The sequence below is a fragment of the Cibotium barometz genome, chromosome 46 (assembly GCF_041138505.1).
Source record: "Cibotium barometz isolate CiBa-2024 chromosome 46, ASM4113850v1, whole genome shotgun sequence".
In the NCBI taxonomy this organism is placed as follows: domain Eukaryota; kingdom Viridiplantae; phylum Streptophyta; class Polypodiopsida; order Cyatheales; family Cibotiaceae; genus Cibotium; species Cibotium barometz.
Genome location: NC_141091.1, coordinates 10,967,520 through 10,990,591, shown reverse-complemented (window position 1 = coordinate 10,990,591; position 23,072 = coordinate 10,967,520). Strand labels below are relative to the sequence as shown.

The 23,072-nt window shown below is 46.7% G+C and overlaps 1 protein-coding gene across 3 annotated transcripts in view; it reads right to left on the bottom strand.

Annotated features, from left to right (window-relative positions):
* The window catches only part of LOC147611874 (uncharacterized), a 59,861-nt gene that overhangs the window by 5,791 nt on the left and 30,998 nt on the right, over window positions 1–23,072 (bottom strand). The window contains exons 1-2 of one of the 3 annotated variants that reach the window (XM_086783753.1): window positions 17,002–17,075; window positions 16,709–16,841 (exon numbers count right to left, since the gene is read on the bottom strand). The exons of 1 other annotated variant lie outside the window; for it this stretch is intronic. In XM_086783753.1, the coding sequence (XP_086639879.1) occupies window positions 16,709–16,768 (60 nt within the window). In that variant the 5' untranslated portion in view covers window positions 16,769–16,841; window positions 17,002–17,075. Of the gene's footprint in view, window positions 1–16,708; window positions 16,842–17,001; window positions 17,076–23,072 lie in introns of those variants that run through there. One more of the 3 variants, XM_086783752.1, reaches the window with a different exon arrangement.

The window sequence follows — 23,072 nt, the reverse complement described above, 5'->3', positions numbered from 1 at the left end:
AGCTCGCTGAAGCTCTCCTCTAAGGACGCCTCGTCTATGAAAGCACTAAGGCCCCATAAACCCGGAATGTTCCATGAGACAATCCTCATATCAAACTCTGTGTGAGGCATAACTATCGGAACTGTCCTCCACTCAAAGAGTCTTGGGCGCGGGTTTAGACGGGAAAGAAGATGGCGCTTATCACGGAATACAAGATCAAGTGGAAGGATCGTGTTGAGGACATGGGAGACATTGACTACTCTTCAGAGAAATTACCTTGGCTTTTTAGTGAGCTCAGGAGTGAGCTCTTAGAGGAAGGGAAGTATGTCATGTGCATAGTGTGTATCTACCGTGTGCTACATGCACGCAAGACTAGCTTCGAGGTTTGGGGAAGCTTGGAGCTAGGCAGGTAGATTGGCGAGCTGAGTTAGGGATAGACTAACGGGCGGGCACCCAAGTATGGACAGGCGGGCGCCCAAGTGTGGACGCCCGATGACCGGCCAAGAGCCTATAAAAGGGTGGCCAAGGTTAGTCATTAGTCATATAGAGTCTCGCGAGATTTGTGAGAGCTCTATGGTCTTGGAGCCTGGATCTAGTGCAGACGTGCACCTGCTTTACGCAGCCGAGGCCGGCAACAATCTCGAGGCCCGCGAGGGTAGCTTCGTGGCGGTATGGGATGTCACGAGGAGGAGATTGGTCGGTACGTCAACCTAGTTAGCTCAGCTCGTGGCTCGGTGGGGACAGCCAGGACTCACTATGCAGGTCTAAAGCGAACAAGCCATCAGATACTGCATCTCAATAAACCCCAACTGTCTCACATGTAAACTGATATCTCAGGTACCTAGGTAGCTCAGTGGCTGGCCCATCTCTCGGGGATCTACCTACTAGTGTGAAACTCAGGTATGCATAATCGGCTGCTATGCCAATGGGCCTACTGGAAATCATGAAACCCCGCAAATCAGGTATCAATGAAGGAGGTCCCATCAAGTAGGTCCACTGTGCTCGCTCCCCCTTTAGAGTTCCAGTGTGTGAGAGCATCTGATCCTTGCCATCTCGATAAGCCATTGTATATGACCAAATACAACCATTTTATGCCAACGCAAGGGCAGGGAACCCGTCCAATGTGGTCAAATCCACAGCTATCGTAAAGCCGATATTCGCCCTTAAAAATCATCTCAATATCATATCAATTCAAAAGTTGTGTATGAATGGGGGCTTATGTCACATGCACTCTGCACTTAGTGCATGGTGACAAGATGGCTCATCATCAGCAATGCAACATCTGTACATTATTAGAACCCAATAGGATGATATTTGTCGTATGTCGTGACCCCATTGTATATCCTCAGTCCAAGATTAGTCAGGCACGAGCTACGTAGGTCATTCCTCAGCCTTAGCGGGTCAGTCAGTCAGTCAAGTCCTTAACCCACTTGGAAAGAATCATTCATGCATGTAGAGTCGGTAGAAGCCTTAGTGTTTGCATCAGAAAGCACTTTGCATTTTGCATAACATGCATTCATATGCCTGTGCATCACTTAGAACATCACAGAAGCCTTAGGAAATTAACTAGGATTTATTTGGTATTTTTTCAATATTTTATAGTATTTTATTAGCATTTAATGCCATTTTTATGACATAAAGTTTAATAACTTTATGTCCACTCAGCCAACTTTAACCAACTCTCAACTAGTATAAATAGGCAAGCCTTGTGCTTAGTATTCCATTCAGAATCCAGGCGCCTTCTTCTCAGCCCTAGGACCATACCTGCTTGCACTCAGTAGTCCCCCCTTCACATCAGGCTTGCGTTTTGCCTCTTCAGCACCCCTGGGCATCAGCGTCCTACAGCAGTCTATAGTCCATAAACGCAGCAGTACAGTCATTCCCGGGCCAGTTTCCAGCAAAGTCTCCTGCGTTTTCTGTGTATACAGCAACCGGCCTGTGCACAATACCCCCTACAGTCCTGCGTTTCAGTCTACATCAGTTCTCAGCCTTCCATTCATCATCCACATCTGCCCCAACCATCTGGTGAAGGTAACACAGCATTCATAAGCATTTTCAGCATTCATTCATAGCTTAGAACAGTCCACTACAGTCCCTTCTCAGCCTCAGGTGTGCAGCCCTTCCTCATACCCTTGGGAAGAGTGCAAAGGCTCGAGATCAATTCATTGTGGTGTTTCTACAGCTGTGTTCAGATCAGCCAGGCTTCCGATCCTCCGAGATCTTGTGTTTGGCTTATCTACAATCCACAGTCATAGTCCACAGTCATTCTCTCTAAAGTAATAAAGCAAATACTATTCCGGTAGCGGGATAGGGGGCCCTTCAGTGGGTAATTTGGGACCCAATCTGGTGTACATATATATCTCTCTCTGTCTCATATCTCTCTAAAGTTTGAAGTATTAAAGTGGATTGCTAAACTCGCGAAACTCAGGATACAGAAGACGGTGTGAGCATTTGTGTGACAGGATCCTCCAATACGAAGACTTCCACTGCATGTTACATTGGTATAAGATTAAGCTTGTCCACACACACCATATCCTAGCGTGAGGGCATCCTTGGATGGTCAGATTGCGTTCCGGCACGACCACCGACTTGAGCATCATGTCTACAGAAGAGAGTACTCATCAGCCGGAAGACGTCTCCCCCGAAGGAGACCTTGCTCTTCCGTCTACCGCGGACACCATAGCTCTTCTTAGAGCTCAAAACCAGCTGCTCATGGAGTGTCTCCAACTCTTGGAGGCAGCAGCAGCACGTCCTTGTCCGCCTCCAGCAGCACCCAACTACATCTCCCTCTTCTTTCAGATGAAACAACAAAGGAGAGAAGACAGGGCCTGAAGGAGACAAGAAAAAGCAGAAGCAAAAGCTAGAAAGCAACAAGAAAAAGCAAAAAGACGGGACTATGAGGAAGCCCAACGCAAGATCGATGAAGACCGGCGTCAAGCTGAACTCGCCGCTCGGGAGCACCAACGAGATCTCGATCGAGAACGTATGTTACTCGAGCACCAAAGGGAAAAGGAGACCATCCATCTTAGATACCAGCACCTCTCTTCAGCATCCCCCGCCTCAGGTGCCACCAGCCAACAGTCCGCAACATCAACTACCGTCATTCAAAGTCAACCTAATTTCAGTAAGTATGATGGTAAGTGTGATCATTTAGCAGACAATCAATTTATTCATCAATTTACTGCTCATTTTCCATTAGCTAGGATCACAGATCCTCAGGATAGAGTCCACGTAGCGGCTCCCCATCTCACTGGTGAGGCAGTCACTTGGTGGCAGCATTGGTCTAATCTCTATATAGACCAGACCACAGGTGTCACAGCTTTCAGCTAGGATACCTTTGTCCATGACCTGAAGACCAGATTCCTCAGTACATGACCGGTCTGGCAGATGAGTTCTATTGGACTTAGACAGAACAGATCCCTAGTGCTTCAGTTTTCCGGAAAGGTTATTACTTTAGCACAGCAGTTGGACTATCTGCGCAGGCCAAGATGGAGCAATTCATTCGTGGATTGGATCCTAACATTCGGTTCACTGTTCGTAACTTTAAACCCAGTACATATGATTGGGCTTTGACTCTCGCTCAAAAATGAAGAAATGAAGATGAACGGAGGCAAGCCCAAGCAGTCATCTCAGTCCAGTACCAAACCCCAACAACAGCAATCCACTGCACAGCTAGGGAAAGGTAACGCATCTCCTAAAGATGCTAAGAAGGACGGCAGTAATAGCTCCAGTTTAGGGGGTAAGAAAGACAGAATCTAAGCCCAAGAAAACCCCCGATGAAAAGGCTAAAGCAAGCATTACTGGAGGTTATCTTCCTCCATAGAAGCAAAAGAAGTATCAGTCAGAAAATAGATGTTTTTTCTGTCACATCATAGGGCATGGTAAGAAGGATTGCCACAAACGGCAAGCGGAACAAGCTGCCAAAGCTCCTTCTGCCACAGTTGCCACAGCCTCCCTAGCTCCTCCAGCCTCGTCTACTACCACAAATGCGGTTCAACTTTTACCGTCTGTGCATCCTATGCCATCAGTGGTATTTGATGCTAAGCAGGAGGGTGAGAGCGATGGTGCACAAAAGAGCCTCATCCGAGCTTATGGTTCTGCCAAGGGCCGACAGTTTGTAGTCCTTTTCGATATGGGTAGTTCTCAAGATGCCATCTCTCCCTAGTTGGCTAATAAATTGAACTGCACATTAGTCCCATATCATCTGGATGTGGACGGGTTTACACCTGGTCTTCGCACCCACATTTCCCAGAAGGCACGCAATTTGCCTTCGAAGTCCAAAAGGCCTCATTTCAACGAGATTTCATCATCTCGCCTCTGTTGGGGTGTGACATGATCTTAGGAATTCAGTGGTTCCGTCAGTATGAGCCTATTCCCGATTGGGGGCAGGACACTTTTACTATCTGTAAAGGTTTTCCTAAGCCTATCATGCTTCGTGGGGATAGAAGCATTCTTGGCATCCCATTGATTTCGCATCTCTAGGCCAAACGAGCTATCCGCAAGGGAGTAGAAGGAGCACTACTTTATGTTCGTGCTCAAACAGCCTCTACCTCATTGGTAGCATCCATTTCATCTTCAATCCCTCAGTTAGCAGACCTCATGTCCAGACATTAGGACATTATGCTCAGGGACGATCTCCCGCCCAGTCTCCCACCCTCTCGCCCCGAGGACCATCACATTGATTCGGTCCCTGGATCGGATCCTCCTAGCAGGTTTTCCTATCGTCTTTCCAAGACTTTAGAGGGCGAGTTAGAAAAACAGTTATCTGAGCTCCTCCGAGCTGGATTCATTCGGCCTTCTTCCTCACCATTTGCTGCACCTATCCTATTTGTCCAAAAGAAGGACAAGTCTGCATGCCTGTGTAGATTACAAGGCATTAAACAAACTCACCATCAAGAATAAGTTTCCTATGCCAAGGATAGAGTACATTTTGGAGCGTTTAGACGGTGCTAAATTTTTCACTAAGATCGACCTCAAGAGTGGTTACCATCAGGTCCGCATTTTTGAAGCTGACATTCCAAAAACAGTTTTCGGACAGAGCGTGGTCACTACCAGTTCGTAGTCATGCCCTTTGGGCTTACAAATGCACCCGCAACCTTCAATAAGATGATGTCTAGGATTTTCGCAACATTGGGAAGTGTGTTTTCATATTCCTTGATGACATACTAGTCTTCTCAGCCACTGCGGAGCAGCATGAGAAAGATGTGGAGAAAGTCTTGCAACTTTTGTGAGATAATCAGCTCTACATAAACGCCAAAAAGTCTGTCTTTGGTGTTAAGGAAGTTCAGTATTTGGGCTGTATCATCGGTTCCGATGGGATTAGACTGGATCCATCAAAGGTTCAGGAAATCTTAGATTGGGACATTCCTAAGACATGTTTTCATATTCCTTGATGACATACTAGTCTTCTCAGCCACTGCGGAGCACCATGAGAAAGACGTGGAGAAAGTCTTGCAACTTTTGTGAGATAATCAGCTCTACATAAACGCCAAAAAGTCTGTCTTTGGTGTTAAGGAAGTTCAGTATTTGGGCTGTATCATCGGTTCCGATGGGATTAGACTGGATCCATCAAAGGTTCAGGAAATCTTAGATTGGGACATTCCTAAGACCGCCCAAGAAATCCGCTCATTCGTAGGTCTTTGTCAGGCCTATAGCACCCATGTCCACCAGTTTTCCAACCTTGCAGCGCCTCTTATAGACTTGCTCAAGGGGGTGAAGACTCGCAAGCAAAAAGTCTCAGTTATAGGTAAGGCACTTGATGCATTCCGTGCACTCCAGAAAGCCGCCTCAGAAGCGCCTGTATTAAAGTTAGCATTGGGATAAACCTTTCAAGGTCATTACCGATGCAAGCAATGTAACCATAGGAGCAATTCTCCAGCAAGATAATAGACCCATGGCATACTACAGTAGAAAGTTGGATGTCACCGAAAATAATTATTCGGTATATGACAAAGAGCTTTTAGGTGTGATCACAGTGCTCAAACATTGGAAGCCTTTTCTTTATGGACAGGTCTTCACAGTAAAAACAGACCACCAAGCACTTAAGTGGCTTCAAACTATGCCAAGTGCCTAGTGGAGTGATCGACAGGCCAGGTGGAGTCAACTCTTTCAACAGTTTGGAGGAATGATTGAATACATCCCTGGTAAGCATAACCCAGTAGCAGATGCTCTTAGTCGAAAGGCCAGCATCCAAGCAGTCCAAGAATCTACCATTCTCGAAATCATGGGGAAGGACTTAGATAGCATGAAAGACCAATATGTCGACTCCCTTGAGTTTGGTTCTCAGTATAGTTTGGCCCTCAATTCTGAGCCTGGCCATTATTCAATCCAAAACGGTTGGTTGTTCTTCAAACACCACCTTTGTGTCATTCAGGAAAAGCGTTCCGCTCTTCTCCATGATGCCCATGACTCCTTAGTTGGAGGACATAGGGGTATCAACAGTACCCTCAAGAAATTAGAATGGTCCTTTTATTGGCCAAAGATGATGTGTGATGTATATTCACATGTTCAAGCTTGCAAGATTTGTCAAAAAGTAAAGATTCTACATACAAAGAAGGCTGTTTTAGTTCAACCTTTGTCTATCCCCGACGAACCTTTCATCGACATATCTATGGACTTTGTAGGGCCTCTACCAGCATCCACCGGATCCCGGAACACTCAGTGTTTCACCATTGTGGATCGTTTTAGTAAATTCTGCATGCTCATCCCATGCAAGTATATGGCCACAGCCGAGGACGTAGCCCGTCTGTTTCTCAAGCATTGGTACCCAGTTTGTGGTTTGCCTCTATTCTCTCCGCCTTGTAGATGATGGTGTTGAAGCAAGCGAGCGTCTCCAACTAACGGCCAAGGCCTCCTGCTCAGTTGCACATGGAAGTTGTCCCCTACTGCTACGATCCTTGCACTAGACGTTGTCAAAGCTTCCACAGTAGCCATGGCTATGATGACTCGTGCAGCTTCAAAAGTGTTGGACTGTGTGTGGTGGTCGTGCCACCTCGGCTACTTCAATGATGTTGCCTTATTGTTGATGACTAGTCATGCGACAATTCTGTGTTCTCCTTTGGAGTTACCATATCTACAACCTTGTTTAAAATTGTGTGCCACATCACCCCTTGCAGCCTCCTTAGTGCTAATCATTGACTTCTCTATCTATGATTAACATCAACAAGCTGTAAAACTGCATGTATTCATACCTGTGCTCTTCTGCTCTTCTTCATTGTTGCCAACTTACCTCAACTTTTTACATGAACAAACCTCTTCCTTGAGGTTTACACAGCCATCCATGTGGCTACAATAAGCTCCCCATTGAGCTCACAACTTGCATGCTCCTCCTCTTTGCATGCCAAATCTGCAAGGGTGCTCTTCATAGGTTTCTTTTGAGAAACCAAAGGTGCCAAAATTATTGTATAAGCCTTTCATGGCTTCCACACCATTTTGCTCATCTACCATGAGCAAACTATCACGCTCCATCATGGACTGCAAATCAGCCCACAATCACTAGCACTCAACTGGACAAGCTTGCACCTTCAACCTCTTTGCCCTATGCAAAGAACCATGGGATTCATGATCCCATCACAGAGCAACCGTTCCAACTTGAGCAAGTCCATGCTCAAACACCAAAAACATTGAGGCAAATTTTGTAAGTTACCTTCTATGATAACTTCTCTTGGCAGCTCCATTAATGATGCAGCAAGACTCCATCCTCGCTGAAATTTCTGCTCCAACCTCCGTGGTATCACTCCATGTTGCAAATCTCTCCTTGCAACTTTCATTGGCAGCTTCATACTCTCTCAAATGACCCAAACAGTTCGCCAAGAACATAATCTCTCTCATAAAGCATTCATAATGATAATGTGTGCAAAAAAAAAAATCTTAATAAAAAAATGGCCTTAACATAAAGTATGCATAATCAAAAAACCACACAATCTAATGTACATAATTAGCACCATGATCAAGAGCCCACCCTAGCTCTGATACCATGTTGAAAATCCTAATATGGGATTGATCATGGTGTTGTGCAACATAGATTACGCATAAACTATGGTGGGTTATACCACACCAAGAACTCCACGACTAGAGAGAGAGAAGCACACTCAACAATACTCTATTGCATATATTGCGAACCACATAATGAAAGGCTTCTAATATAGATAGCCATTGACCCAATCTCCTTTACACATCATTATGCCATGTGGCAATCCCTTTTCCACATTCTTTTATGTGGCTCTCACCATTCACACAATATCTTCACACACTCAACCAAATAACCCATTTATTTTACATTGCACATTTCAATAGAATCAGAGAGACAACAGCACGATACTCAACAAAATCGTTTTTTTTTTTTAAGGTGGCCGTCATTTTTTGTCCATAGCTCCAGAACGGCACATAAGTAGGTCGCGGAACGTTCCAAAACGTTCCACCTGGTCATTCCACAAGTCGGAACGTTCCAAGACGTTCCCAAGCATTCCAAATTTTCCGACTACAAGGAACAGGGTTCCCACGTTCCAGGAGGATCCGTGTCACCAATTTGGTCCCCTCACCAATCTTGAACAGTGTTTCACACTGTCCAGAACCAAGGTGCGAACGGGGATTTTCGACAAAACAAAGCTAAAGCATTCACTCGCATATTTTGGCTTGAAAGATGGCAACAAAGTTTGAACTACAAGGGATTTTATTTGTTGGTTTGATTTTTAAGGCGACAGGTTCACACCTCATTAAAGTGTGGCCGGAGTTATCATCTTCTGGACATGCATGTGGACCGAAAGGCGCCTTGAAGAATCTTGACCAACAAGCTGGGAAAAAGCACATAAGTTGATATTTTTGGCTATTCAGTCACTTTTGGCAAAAATGGGGAAAAGCACAGCTATTTTGGGGCTGGTCGTCACTTTTGGCCAAGAGGGGTAAAGCACATCAAAAATAGAGCTAGTCAACTTTATAAAAGCATGGGAGGGCCTTCCGCGGGTGGCGGGGGGGGAGGGGGGGCGGGGCGCATGCGCATGCGCATCCACCTACAGGGGATGAATCGTGAAAAAGCAAGGAGGAAGGGGCTGTTTTTGGGATGTGCACAGGAGGGGCTGCTCTCTCTTGAAGATTGCACAAAGGCCGGCTGTAGCAAAAAGCTCTCTTCCCTTCTTTGCTGGTCACTTACAGAAGCTGATCATACAGCTTTTTCTCTCTCTCTCTACAGGCCGTACAGTGGCAGCAGGCCGACCTGCCTTGTTCTCTCTCTACAGGCCTACTGCAGCAACACATCTCTCTCTCTTTCCTTGCGTTGACCGTACACCGCAGTGAGTGGGCTGAGCACTGGCCGGCGGGAGTCTCTCCTTGTGCTGTCCGTACAACAGCCGTACAGCAAGTACAGCAGCCCTCCTCCTCTCTCCTTGCTGGCCGTACAAGTGGACAGATTTGAGAGCTTTTCTTGGGTTGTTTCTTGGAGAAATATGAGACAATCATGAGAGCTTTTCTGGGACTGTTTGAAGGAATCAGGGACTGATTTGAGGCTCCGTTCTGGGGTCTATTTTGGCACGGATTTCAAGGTTGGATTTGGCACTATACCGGGCTGTTGTTTGAGGCTGATTTGCACTGGTTTATGGTGTTGATTGGTGTCCAGTCTCTTTGAACAAGTGTTTGCTGAGCTTTGTGGAAAATCCGGTGCTATATGCACCCACACCTTGGTTTGTCTATATCAGTTTATTCATTGGAATAAAACGGTACCTATGGGGGGCCGGCCGTTCCGGCTCAGTGTGGTGTTCTTTTCAATGTTGTTTATGGTTATTCCGTTGCGTCCTAAAGACTATGTCAGTACTGTGCTGTTTGTCGGTGTCTTGAGTGTTCCGGGGTTTGTTATCATAGGTCTGGATTGGTTTCAATCCGTGGTAACACTCATGCGGTTAAATGTCACCGGGGCATTCATCAGGCCGAATAGCATGACCACAAACTCATAGTGGGCCCATTCAGTGCAAAAGGCTCTCCGCAGGATATCCCCTCCAACAATCCATACCTCATGGTATCAACTTTTTAGGTCAAGCTTCAAAAACACCTTGGCTCCATTCAGCCTCTCTAGGATATGATCAATCCAAGGCATCGGAAACTTGCTCTTGACTCTCAACTTGTTCAGAGCATGATAATCCACACAAAGTCTAGAAGATCCATCCTTTTTCTTGACAAAAATGATCAGCGTTGCAAATGGGCACACACTGGAACAGATGAACCTTGATTGCAACAATTCTTGGAGTTGGTGTTTCAACTCCGATTCCATAGGTTTGCTCAGGCTTAGGGATCTGGATCAGTATACCAAGGCTTCCGCGCGTGCAACATTGGTATCAGAGCATTCAGGTTCAGTCACTAAGCATAGTCCCAAGGAGGTGCACAGATCCATCGGAACAATGCAGCAGGGTAGCAGATGGAGTGGTCTGCAAAACAAGCAAAGCTAGAGAAAAGCATTCCCCGAGGGTATGTACTCATAACCAATACATCGTTAAGCTCTCGGATCACTTTCAAAGGCCTAGCAACAACAGGCATGATCAGTTCCGACGAGTCACCCGCCGTTGTGTTAAGGGAAAGGAATAGCAGGCATGGGGACAACAGTGGAACAGATGTTCAATTCTTCAGCAAGACTTGGAGGTGGAGATCAAAAGTGGAAGGTGTTCAGACAAAAATATCAAAGTGAAAGTCAAAGTCAAAGTAGAAAGTCAGAAGTCAGTAGCCCAGGGAGGAAGGATGACAGTGTCAACCCTGTCATCAAGTTTAGCAAGAGGGGATGTCACGCGCATGCTTGTGCCATGGCTAATATCCAGCATCAACATCATAAATCCCTGATTAATCCATCATTCAAGACAGAATTTAGGCCATCATCAGTATCAACAATACCATCAGTATTAGCACCATCAGCATCATCAGTACCATCATCAACATCAACATCATCACAAGTATCATGGAGGACATGAGTACCATGTCGGGAGTCTCCAGTAAGCAGTCGGTAGCGAGCAGGTGGCTTAGGCAACAGGCAGCCACACGACAACATGCAAGGCATCAAGTGTGGCTAGCATTGAAGATAAGCGCAGCATTTTAGGGAATATATCATGAATTGTCACCACTTCTTTGGCAGACGTCTAGAATGATGTCATGATTGAATACACGTGGAAGGACTCCATGGAAGGATTGGTATCCTGGTGTGAGTTCCTGGCATGATTTATGAACTCATGGAAGGGTGGTAACCCTGGTGAGTGACTCTGGACTCATGGAAGGATGGTTACCCTGGTGAGTACTTTTTGGTCCTGTGTGGACGGCGCCTGTGAACGGGCTAGTTGGATGTACAAGATGTAACCAGCATATGTATGTGAGTTGCACATGCATGGATGACTTGTTTTTGATGCCTGGACATTGCTTGGTATTTTGCCTGTGAATGTCCATGGGCACCGGGGACGCCTGGACAACCCGTGGATACGCGTGTGCACACCTGTTTGGGACTCATGGTTTCCTTATGTGTTTTGCAAGTGGTAAGTGTGCACACTTAACCCAATTTATTCATTATTTCATGTTACTAAGGTTTATTGGGTGCAGGGTTCACATTCACGTAAAGTGTGGGTGGACACACTTATAATTTTATAAGTGAGTTCACATCAGGGTGGACTATTTTTAATGAACCAAGGCCAAATATGAGAGATGGGCACCCGGGCACTCCCAAAAAGCTCCACGAGTTGCTATTCTGGGTGTGGGAGGGCCAAAGTGGGCAAGCCTTGACTTGTAGAGCACTCATCTGGAAGTCGTGGGTTGTTAGGAGCTGTTTGGACAGGAAAAACAGCAAGTTTACTCATACGCATGAGCTATAGGTGGAATACATGCGAAGTACAAGGGTCCCAGGGGCTGGCCGGCTGCTATTTTCTCTCTCTACAGGGTAGGCCGACTGCATCTACAGGGCTTCGATTTGGTTCCAGAAGTTTGCGCATGGCTGTTGGGACTGTTTTTGGGCTTCTCTGCTGAGAATAGGGCTTGGATGGAGTGAACAGAGCCTCTACAGGAGCTGGCCGACTGTTATAAGGGCCATTATTGGCTGATTTTACAGGTTTGTAGGAGGTTTCTTGCGATGAACCTCGAGCAAACATGTCCCTAGACAAGTACCAGGCCTGGAGATGTGATCTGGTGATGGCCAGTGAGCCAAAACCATGGCTGGTTACTGTTTTGCAGGTTTGGGACAGCACTTTGTTAGAGGGTTGGTGACCGCTCTATCAAAGTACAGGAGTGATTGGTGATCACTCTACCCTGGTTGGTGACCGAGGGTGTTCTACACGAGTGGTTGGTGATCGCTCAACCTTGGTTGGTGACCGAGGGTGTTGCAACAGGAGTGGTTGGTGACCGCTCGACCTTGGTTGGTGACCGAGGAGTTGCAAGTAATGTGTTTATCTATGTTTTCACAGTTGGATAAATCTGGTGTCGGCTGGATGAGTGTGTACTCTCCGGGCACCCGCATCTTGTACATATAAACACTTCTGTTGGTAATAAAGATACCTCCGGGGGGGACTGGCCCAACTTCAGCCCCTAGTGCTGTGTCATGTGCAAGTTGGTTTATGTTTGCAGGATGTATATGCTTATGTAATGTTTCACAATGATGGTAATCATGTATATGCCAGGAATGGTTGATGTATGTGTGCTGTTTTGGTAGTGAATTGGTTCCGTATACACGTGCCCGTTTGTGACAGTGGGATCCCACTGTCACAAACGGGCACGATCCCACTGTCACAAACGGGCACGTGTATACCACTGTCACAAACGGGCACGTGTATACGGAACCAATTCACTACCAAAACAGCATACATACATCAACCATTCCTGGCATATACATGATTACCATCATTGTGAAACATTACATAAACCAACTTGCACATGACACAGCACTAGGGGCTGAAGTTGGGCCAGCCCCCCCCCCCCTGAGGTATCTTTATTACCAACAGAAGTATTTATATGTACAAGATGCGGGTGCCCGAAGAGTACACACTCATCCAGCCAACACCAGATTTATCCAACTGTGAAAACATAGGTAAACACATTGCGTGCAACTCCTCGATCACCAACCACTCTTGTTGCAACACCCTCGGTCACCAACCAAGGTTGAGCGATCACCAACCACTCTTGTAGAACACCCTCGGTCACCAACCAGGGTAAAGTGATCACCAACCACTCCTATACTTTGATAGAGCGGTCACCAACCCTCTAACAAAGTGCTGTCACAAACTTGCAAAACAGTAACCAGCCATGGTTTTGGCTCACTGGCCACCACCAGATAACATCCCCAGGCCTGGTACTTGTCTAGGGACATGTTTGCTCAAGTTTCGTCGCGAGAAACCTCCTGCAAACCTAGAAAATCAGCCAATAATGGCCCTTATAAAACAATCAGCCAGCTCTTGTAGAGGCTCTGTTCACTCCATCCAAGCCCTATTCTCAGCAGAGAAGCCCAAAAACAGTCCCAACAGCCATGCGCAAACTTCTGGAACCAAATCGATCAGCCTGCAGCCCTGTAGATGCAATCAGCCTGCCCTATAGAGAGAGAAGATAGCAGCCAGCCAGCCCCTGGGACCCTTGTACTTCGCATGTATTCCACCTGTAGCTCATGCGTATGAGTAAACTTGCTGTTTTTCCTGTCCAAACAGCTCCTAACAGCCCACGACTTCCAGATGAGTGCTCTACAAGTCAGGGCTTGCCCACTTTGGCCCTCCCACACCCAGAATAGCAACTCGTGGAGCTTTTTGGGAGTGCCCGGGTGCCCATCTCTCATATTTGGCCTTGGTTCATTAAAAATAGTCCACCCTAATGTGAACTCACTTATAAAATTATAAGTGTGTCCGCCCACACTTTAAGTGAATGTGAACCCTGCACCCAATAAACCTTAGTAACATGAAATAATGAACAAATTAGGTTAAGTGTGCACACTTACCACCTGCAAAACACATAAGGAAACCATATGAGTCCCAAGCAGGTGTGCACAAGCGTATCCACGGGTTGTCCAGGCGTCCCCGGTGCCCGTGGACATTCACAGGTAAAATACCAAGCAATGTCCAGGCATCAAAAACAAGTCATCCATGCATGTGCAACTCACATACATATGCTGGTGCACAAACATAGTGGATGAAACCTCCCAACTTACATCTTGTACATCCAACTAGCCCGTTCACAGGCGCCGTCCACACAGGACCAAAAAGTACTCACCAGGGTAACCACCCTTCCATGAGTCCAGAGTCACTCACCAGGGTTACCACCCTTCCATGAGTTCATAAATCATGCCAGGAACTCACACCAAGATACCAATCCTTCCATGGAGCCCTTCCACATGTATTCGATCATGACATCATTCCAAACGTCTACCAAAGAAGTGGTGACATGAATACTTTGTCCAACAGCAGGCCGACAACTGCATTAGCTGACCGACCACCAGCAACCTCAGAATGATATATAAGCAAAGGTATTATTTGCAGCATAGACATTCAGCAATTCAGTCATTCATCAAGCATAGAAGTCAATAGAAGTCATGTAGGAGCCAAAGGTCACCCCTTTGGGGCTGACCAAGGGCCTAAGTTATGTAAGCATTCAGTAACCTTTTTGTACCATATTAAATACAAAAAACCCTGACACCACTTTTGTTCTTAATCAGGCTTAGGGCTGTGGATCTCCCTGGAGCCTATCTATCAGATCGTCCACGGGGATATCTATTCTTGATTGTACCTTTGTTAACTTTTTATAGTTGACACAGATCCTCCACATTCTGTCTTTTTTATGCTTCGAAAGTGTCCCCTTCTAAGATATTCTGACAACTATCGAGCAATCTCATCTTCTTCCAATTGGCTCATCCTGCAAGGTTGCAATACTCACATGTTGAGACCCTCGAATCAAATCAATCCTATGGTCAACCGACCAACTGGGCGGTAAACCATGAGGTAACTCTACAAGAAAAACATCACGGAACTTTGCCTTAATGTTTTCTAACTAACGTGCCTCCCAAACATCTCACTTCCTAGATTTAAAATGAGAAGTAACATCCAATGAAAGGGGATCACATTGAAACACTTCATAATCAAAACACAAACTCTGTAATATATTATGAAGTTTTGCAAAGTTTACAAGAGTAGAGGGTGAAACCCTTGTGACAAACTGGAGGATCTTCCAGTAAAAAAGACAAGGTCCTTCCAGTTTACATGGACGTCATGGTTATGAAATTCTCTACCTATATTAATATCTACCCAATCAAGATTCATCAACAAAAAAATATGGACTATTTGAATAACTCTGGATAGATATAGGCAATTGGGTCACACATATGTCCCAGACCTATCCATGCCCCACTGCCAAGTTCAAACGGTAGACATGATCACTTGGCTAGGTCTGCACTCCCAATTTCTACACCAACTTATTTGTGAGTGCTACCTGGATCAAATAGCATGTGTATAGTTTTTCCCAACACTGATCCATACACGTATGAGATCATTGGGTCCGAAAACTGCCAAGTTACAATCCATGCAAGAAGTATGATGAAGAGTTGTGGTATGAACGGAAGCAATCTTAGGATTACCTCTAATCTCGGTCAAGTGAGCTGCCTTTTTTGTGCTTGAGGGCAGCTCCCTTTCCAACGGTCTGTCTGGCCACAGGTACAGCACCAGCCCTCCAGAATGTTCTAAAGGCTTTGCCTGGTCCTCGGAGTCTTCTTGGAACTGGGCTGACCTGAAGTCTGGGTCTGATTCTAATTCGTGGAAGCCTTCACAATCCTAAACTTTCGTTTGCGTTTGGTATTTGGTTCAGAGTTGCTTGAGTATTATTTAGGCATTCCCATTGGAAGAAGGGACCAAACTAAAGAGATCTGCTACAAATTAATACATAAAAATCTCCCATATTACAAAGCATTATTAACTTTCTTTCCCCACCGCTGCAACAAGCCTTCCTTATCCCTCTAGAATAAGTTTGTTAAAATAATTTTCTCTTCGAGATAATACCCTATAGGACAAGGTTGTCAAGAAAAAATGGGTCCATTTCAGACTGGTGACATCATGAATTGCCCCACAACACACCAGGTTTGGAGGAGGATCTTGCACCTCTTCATCCTGGACTGCTAAAGCGAGCACTTCATCATGTGGGATTTTGTTGCTTGGCTGATGGATACCAGCCCCTCCCCCCGCTATGAAGAGGAGGACACAAGATTGACATTTCACTTGTCCTGCCAGCATATGCGTCTCACCGTGACCAACCAGGTGCCCGCAGGACCTCGTGGGCGGAAACTAAGTCATGCAATTCCCATTGGGAGATGATCGGTAGCCAGCAGCATGGCCCACTGTCCCGAAACAAGAGAGGAGCTCTAGCAAAGTCAGTCCACCATACCTCGACCGATCCCATCCACAACCTCCAACCACCTCCATAGCAGCTCCAAGAATATGCAAGAACGGAGGGCAGTTATTCTAAGCACCTGGAGCCTCATACATACACTGTCTACAGGCAAGGACGTGATCACTTGCCATTACATGCCCTCACTGTGGCTCCTTCCCCAACCCCCCGGCAACCTCCAATCTACAACAGCCAGCCATGAAGGGAGCCCTCACCCCTCCTTTTAGAGTCTTATACCTAGTAAGGCTGAATAAGCATGATGCCATGACTCTGTAGCCAAGTATGATGATGTGACACACTGACTAAGCATGATGACATACAAAATAGCCCAAACATCAAAATAGCTATCTTTAAAAAAGATGTTTACCCGAATGCGAGCACTTGACTCTTGATTGGTTTGAAGCAGTTGTGCCAATTCTCTCTTCATTTGCTTGAGTTGAATGTCTCGCTTGTTCTTCAACAACTTGATACGTGACGTTGCAAGCCGTAACAAGGTTTTGCTACACAAATCAGTCAAGTAGAAGCATTAGAAGCAAAAGGTAAATATATGTTGAGAAACTAGCTAAATACACCCCCCCCCCCCCCCCCCCCAAAAAAAAAAGGTTCAAAACCGAGCCGAATGAGTCCTATAGAATGATCCTAGGATATTGTGATTCTGACCTCCAGGACAAGTCGGGAACCCGTGGGCAAGGAAGAAGCTAGCAGGTCGGTGCAGGTAGATGCTGGAGGGAAGCTGCAAAGAAGGGCCAGTCAGAAGCAGCTCATCAGAGAGGCATTTACAGAATTTGCAGGCAGCCCAGCATCCACACATTTGGGTGGTTTTTTCTTTTCAGGAGGGGGGGAGTCCTGATCTTCTCTCCTGCTACTCGCTTCCATAATTAAGCATCAAAGCTTACCAATTGCAAGTAGATTCGATGACAACGAAAGTCTTCGCGATGGAAGCGTTTGGAGTGTTGAAATCTTCAATCTATCGCGATCCTTCACGACAAAAGTCTTCAAGAGGAATGAAGGGAACCCTGGGAAAGCTTCCCCTATGGTTCAACTTGAGAAAGGAAGGCTGAAATTAGGGTTTTCATGGTTTTGACATGTCACATGTATATTATTCATTGTGGGATTATGCATCTTTACACTTGCCATACATGCCACTGATCATGGCATCGCTGAGAGTTTACCCATCCTCTCATAACATTGGCTGATGCCCGCCCTGAGCCCCCACTTTGTCTCCCGATTTTCAGCTTTTCCCCATTGCTGAATTTTTATTTTTATCAGCCCTACCATTGCTGATTTTTTCTTCATCAGACCCTCCATTGATGAGTTTACCTCGTGCAGCTTACATTGCATGTTTCATAGGCATGACTTCTGGATCCTGTTGCCTTTACACATGCGTTATCTGCTCCATCTTCTTATGCTTATCACTGGTGCCGTTACAAAGCTATGCTTTGCTCTCTTGTTGTCATTGATGCGGATTACATGCAGTTGAGTTTGGCATTTGGATGCTTACCTTGAGGGGGGTATTATATTTACTTTCCTTACTGGAGGATATTATAACACACCTTCTCCTAATGCAGCTTATGCGATGCCTCTTGATTTGATGCAGTTGATGTACACATGATCTTTGACATGCATTTCACGTGATGCGTTTATGTACTACTGTGCTCTAGCTTTAGCACTAATGACTTTGGGGTTTCTCATCTTCCCCGTCATATAGTGCTTGCTTTTTCCATTGGCCCTGCAATTCATCCTTGCCACCCATCGTGATCTCTCTTGATCACTCTTACTGTGGAGCATAGTGCAGGGCAGTATTCACAGGTTTATCACCCTACTACCCGTTCACACCGGTCACTTGAGGGGGGGTTTGTTGGTCATGTCCACCTAGCCACTCCCGGCTAGTTCAGGTGTGAACCCAGCTTACTCACGGGCACTTTTTAGCTGTGGCTGGACATAGGTTTTTTCCCGTGTGAACACACTCTTGTGTGTTGGGCACTTAGCCCTAGGCTTTTTAGTACTCATGCACTGTACTCTTATTATTATTCATCGAGTATATCTTTCCAGCTCTCACGTTTTCTCTGTATGCTTGAGCTTGTGTGTGTTCTATGTACAGGCTAGCTTCCTCCATCCCCAACAGGATCTTGGCCTTCTGCATTATTTTCTTGGCTTTGAGATTTGGCAAACCCCTTAGGGTATTTTCTTTTCTCAATAGAAGTACACACGGGAGATTCTTGACAGGTTTCAAATGACTGGGTGTAGACTAGTATCTTCTCCTATGGATACTAGTGAGAAGCTTTCTCTTCTTGATGCTTCTCCAAGGATTGGTTTGGGACAATATCAAGTTCTCGTCGGTTGTTTGGTATGGTTGACCTACTCCCGATTGGACATCTGTTTCACAGTCAGCTCATTGAGTTCTTTCACATCCAACCCCATTGGCACTGTGCTCTCAGGGTGCTTCGGTACTTGCGTGGTGCTTTGGACTTTGGCATCTTCTATGGCCAAGGGTGCACTCTTCTTGGATGGTCTGATTCAGATTGGGCTGGAGATTCGGATACTCGGCATTCAACCACTCGTTGTGTTTTTTCACCTGGGTTGGGAGCCATTTCATGGAGCAGTAAAATGCAGCCTATTGTGGCGCTTCCCTCTACAGAGGCGAAGTATCGCGCAGTTTGTTATGCTGCCTATGGGGCGATTTAGCTGCGAACATTATTGGGAGAACTTGGCTTTCCTCCTACCGGATCTACTCTTCTTTGGTGTGACAATCACAGTTGCATCGCCATCGCCAAGAACCCTGTGTTTGATACTCGTATGAAACACATTGAGATTCAATATCACTATGTTCGTAAACGGGTTCTTGCTGGAGATTTGCATTTGGAGTATTGTCCTTCAGTAGAAAATGCAGCAGATTTGTTCACCAACCCGGTGTCTTGGGCTTACTTTGTTAGCAGTCATCTCCTGACTGTACACTATGTCAGGGCCTCTGTTGTGGGTGTGCCCGCCCAGTTTTGGTGTTTCCCCATTTTTCCTCACTTCCCTGTATTTTTTCCCATTTTTTGCTATGTGTGGGAGGTTGTCTACTACCTATCGGCTGTTCCATTTGCTGGCCGACTGATGGTTGCATACCCGACTGCTGTCCAGCACTGGCCGACTACCCTTGTGCTGGTCGATTGTACTCTGTGTTGGTCGTGGGCGTCTGGGCTGCTATCGGCTGTTTTAGTGCTGGCCGACCAGCAGCCTGGGGCCATATAAAATGGCCCCCTGCCCCCCACACTTGTAATTGAGCACTCCGGGATTTCTTGGTGTATATATAGCAGAGTTACACTATCTTCTCTCTCTTGCATCTGTGTATTGCTCTCTACAGCAGTTGTCTTCATTTCCATTGTGCATTCTGACATGGTATCAGATCCCCAGGTGGCTTGAAGCTTGGAGACAGTGGGACGTCGAGGGTTTGCTGATTTAGGTGCTGATTGGAGACTGTTTTGGGCTGTACAGGACTTGGAGATCGGGTAGAAGGCGGCCATCACCGTTGGACAGCCACCTTGCATTCTATTTGCAGCCTCCTCTTCTTCTTTTTTCCCACCCACCCTCCCTTCACAAGACCTTGTGAACCCTTGAGATGGCTGAGAAGCACGTGAAGATCCCGACACTCCCCACGTTCCCGGTGGACCGCCAATTGGACAGGAACAACTACGGCATATGGAAGGTAATGATGGAATCTGTTTTGGAGTCCTATGACTTGGCTGATTTCATTGTTGTTGGGGTTCCACGGCCGGAGTTAGAGGAAGGGGAGTTACCGTCTATTCGGAAGGAACGAGAGGCACAGGCACAGTTATGGGATCGTGTCAATGCCAAAGTCCGTTCTTTCATCTTCCTCAATTGCACACCACAGGTAATCAATCATATAAAGCATATGACGCTGGCCAGAGGTATTTGGCAGCATTTGGCTTCTCTCTACAACAGGGTATCACCCATGAAGAGAATCTCCTTGGAAGTCAGATGCGGGTGATGAATCCTGCAAAGTCGTCGACGATGCAGGAGCACATCAACAAGCTACAGGCTCTTCAACAGGAAGTTCTCCAGGCAAGGAAAGAAATATCATCAGAGGATATGGCCATAACGTTGCTGTCACATTTGCCCTCTCAGTACTCAGCCTTTTACTCTTCGTTGATCAACAGTGGGCAGGCTCAGCACCATCACATGGGAGGAGCTTGTGCCCATGGTCTTGGACCAAGAAGAGCGATTCACGAACCCTCCACAGGGCGGACGTTCTGAGGCCTTAACTGGCCAACGGTCGAAAGGCCATAATAACAACAAGAAGGGCAAAGGGAAGGCTTCATCGAAGAAGTCTTCTGAGAAGAAGCCTGATTCAGACCAAGAGAAACGTAGGCCGAGAGGATCTGTAATGATTGTGGCAAGAAAGGCCACTATTGAAGGAAGTGTCCCAAGCGGACTAGGAAGAGTGCTAATTCTTCAGCTTCAGCTACAAAGACTCCAGCCTTTGTGCACTTGGACATGTTGGACACGGATGCTTCATCTTCTTCGAGCGAGGAGGCAGTTGGCTTCACCACAAAGGATCTCGGGAATGGATTCTTGATAGTGGTGCTTCTAGGCACATGACTCCTTCCCGTGACTTCTTTCAGGATCTGAAACAGCAGTCAGGTTGCATTTTCATTGGCGACAATTCCACCATACCGATACACAGTGAGGGCCGGATGGAGATCATTCCCGATGGCAGACGGGGGAAGCATTCCTCTCGTGTTCTTTATATCCCCGCACTTGGTTTTCATCTGTTGTCAGTGCATGAGGTGTGCAAGACTAGCTTCCGGGTGGAGTTTGAGGAGCATTCTGTTGCTCTACAGGACCACGAGACTGGCCAGGTTGTTTACGTGGAGAATGCTATATACAAACTCTCCGCACTCTCCTCTTTGACACGTTCTCAGATTGGTGATTTGTGGCACTTTCGGTTTGGCCACTTGAATGTGGATGCGCTACGGCGAGCTTTCCGAGACCAAATGGTGGTTGGCTTACCAGACGTTGGCAACAGGCAAGGACGTTGTAGTTCTTGCATTCGTGGTAAGCAGCATAGGGAATCTTTTCCGAAGCAGGCTTCCAGGCGGGCTTCGAAACCTTTGGAGTTGGTACACACTGACTTGTGTGGACCTATGTAGACAGCATTGGTCCACACACTGACTTGTGTGGACCTATGCAGACAGCATCCTTGGGAGGTTCTTTGTAATTTATGCTGCTTCTTGATGATTGTTCCAGATTCACATGGGTTTATTTCCTTTCACAGAAGGACCAAGCTTTTGCTCAGTTCAAGGAGTGGCATCATGTGATGGTTGTGAAAGAGTCTGGCTTGCAGATTAAGACTCTTCGGATTGACAAAGGAGGAGAATTTTCTTCCAATTGTTTCGTGAGATTTTGTGCTAAACATGGCATCAAGCGGGAGCTGGCCAATACAAGTTCGCTGTTAGAGAATGGAGTAGTTGAACGTAAGAACAAGACTGTGGTGGAGATGGCGAGGACGATGCTGGAGCATCATGATCTTCCTCGTCCACTTTGGGGAGAGGCTGTGGCTACGGTTGTCCATATCGTCAACCGTTCTTCGACGACTTCAGTACCAAACGTGACTCCCTTTGAGGCATATTTTGGTAGGAAACCTGATGTCTCCCATTTCCGTGTGTTTATTAGCAATGCATATGTTCACATTTCAAAGAAGCAGAGGGGGAAGCTCGACTCAAAGTCCCAAAAGCTTGTCTTTGTGGCACCACAGCATATGCACCCTGCTCGCTGAGCCTTCGCCCCTCACCCTGCTTGAGCCCGCCTGCTCGCACACTTCCTCCCCGCCCTCGTGACTTAGCCTCTCCCCGCCTGCTCGCACCCCCCCTCCGCGCCCCTGTGTTTCTCGCGCCCCCCGTCCTCCCCTTTCGCGCCCGTCGCCCCCTACCCGCCGGCCCGTCTCCTTCGCGCCCCCGCTCCCCCCCTCCTACGCCTCCCGCCCCCCCTGCCTGCCCCCGCCCTACCCCCCCTTTCGCGTTTTCCCCGCCCCCCCTTTCGTTCCCCGCTGCCCCCCTTTTTTTTTCTTTTTTTTCTTTTCTCCACCTCTACCTTCCGCCCATCCCCTTCTCGTTTTTTCCGCCCCCCTCTCTCTTCCGCCCCTTCCCCTCTATCTTCCTCCCCCCCCCCTGAAACCGGCCTCTAGTAGAAACCAAAGTGCGGTAGACTAGCAGTCACCCTTCCACTTGTAGTCCAAATAAATAACAAAATTAACTGGAGCTAGAATGCCCCAAAACTGAAATGAAATCGACACCTGTTGGCCCCAAAGCTTGGCGCCCCTTTTGGTATTTCTTTATTCAAATTCAATGAGATGTAAAACTAAGTACAACAAAGCCAGCCAGGAGAATAAACCTGTATGTCCAATCTGGCAGCCCTCAAGACCTCTTACCACAGAGGATTCACACACAGATCTGTGTCCCACAAAAGCAACACACTGTGCTTCCCTCTGATCAACCAAGACAATTCAGCAGGGCAGCCTTGAGCACACATCTGGCATATTCCATGAACATGGTTCCACAACTCAGTTCAAATATACATCCACTGTCCAGCCTCTATTTCCACCCTTCAAACTGCCATACCCCTCCTCTCACAAGGGGCCAGATGACACAACTCTGCAGCAGCAGACATAAGCCAGTGGAAAGAAAGAAAGATGGACAAGTTCAGAGCTTACCAATTCAATGCGTGGT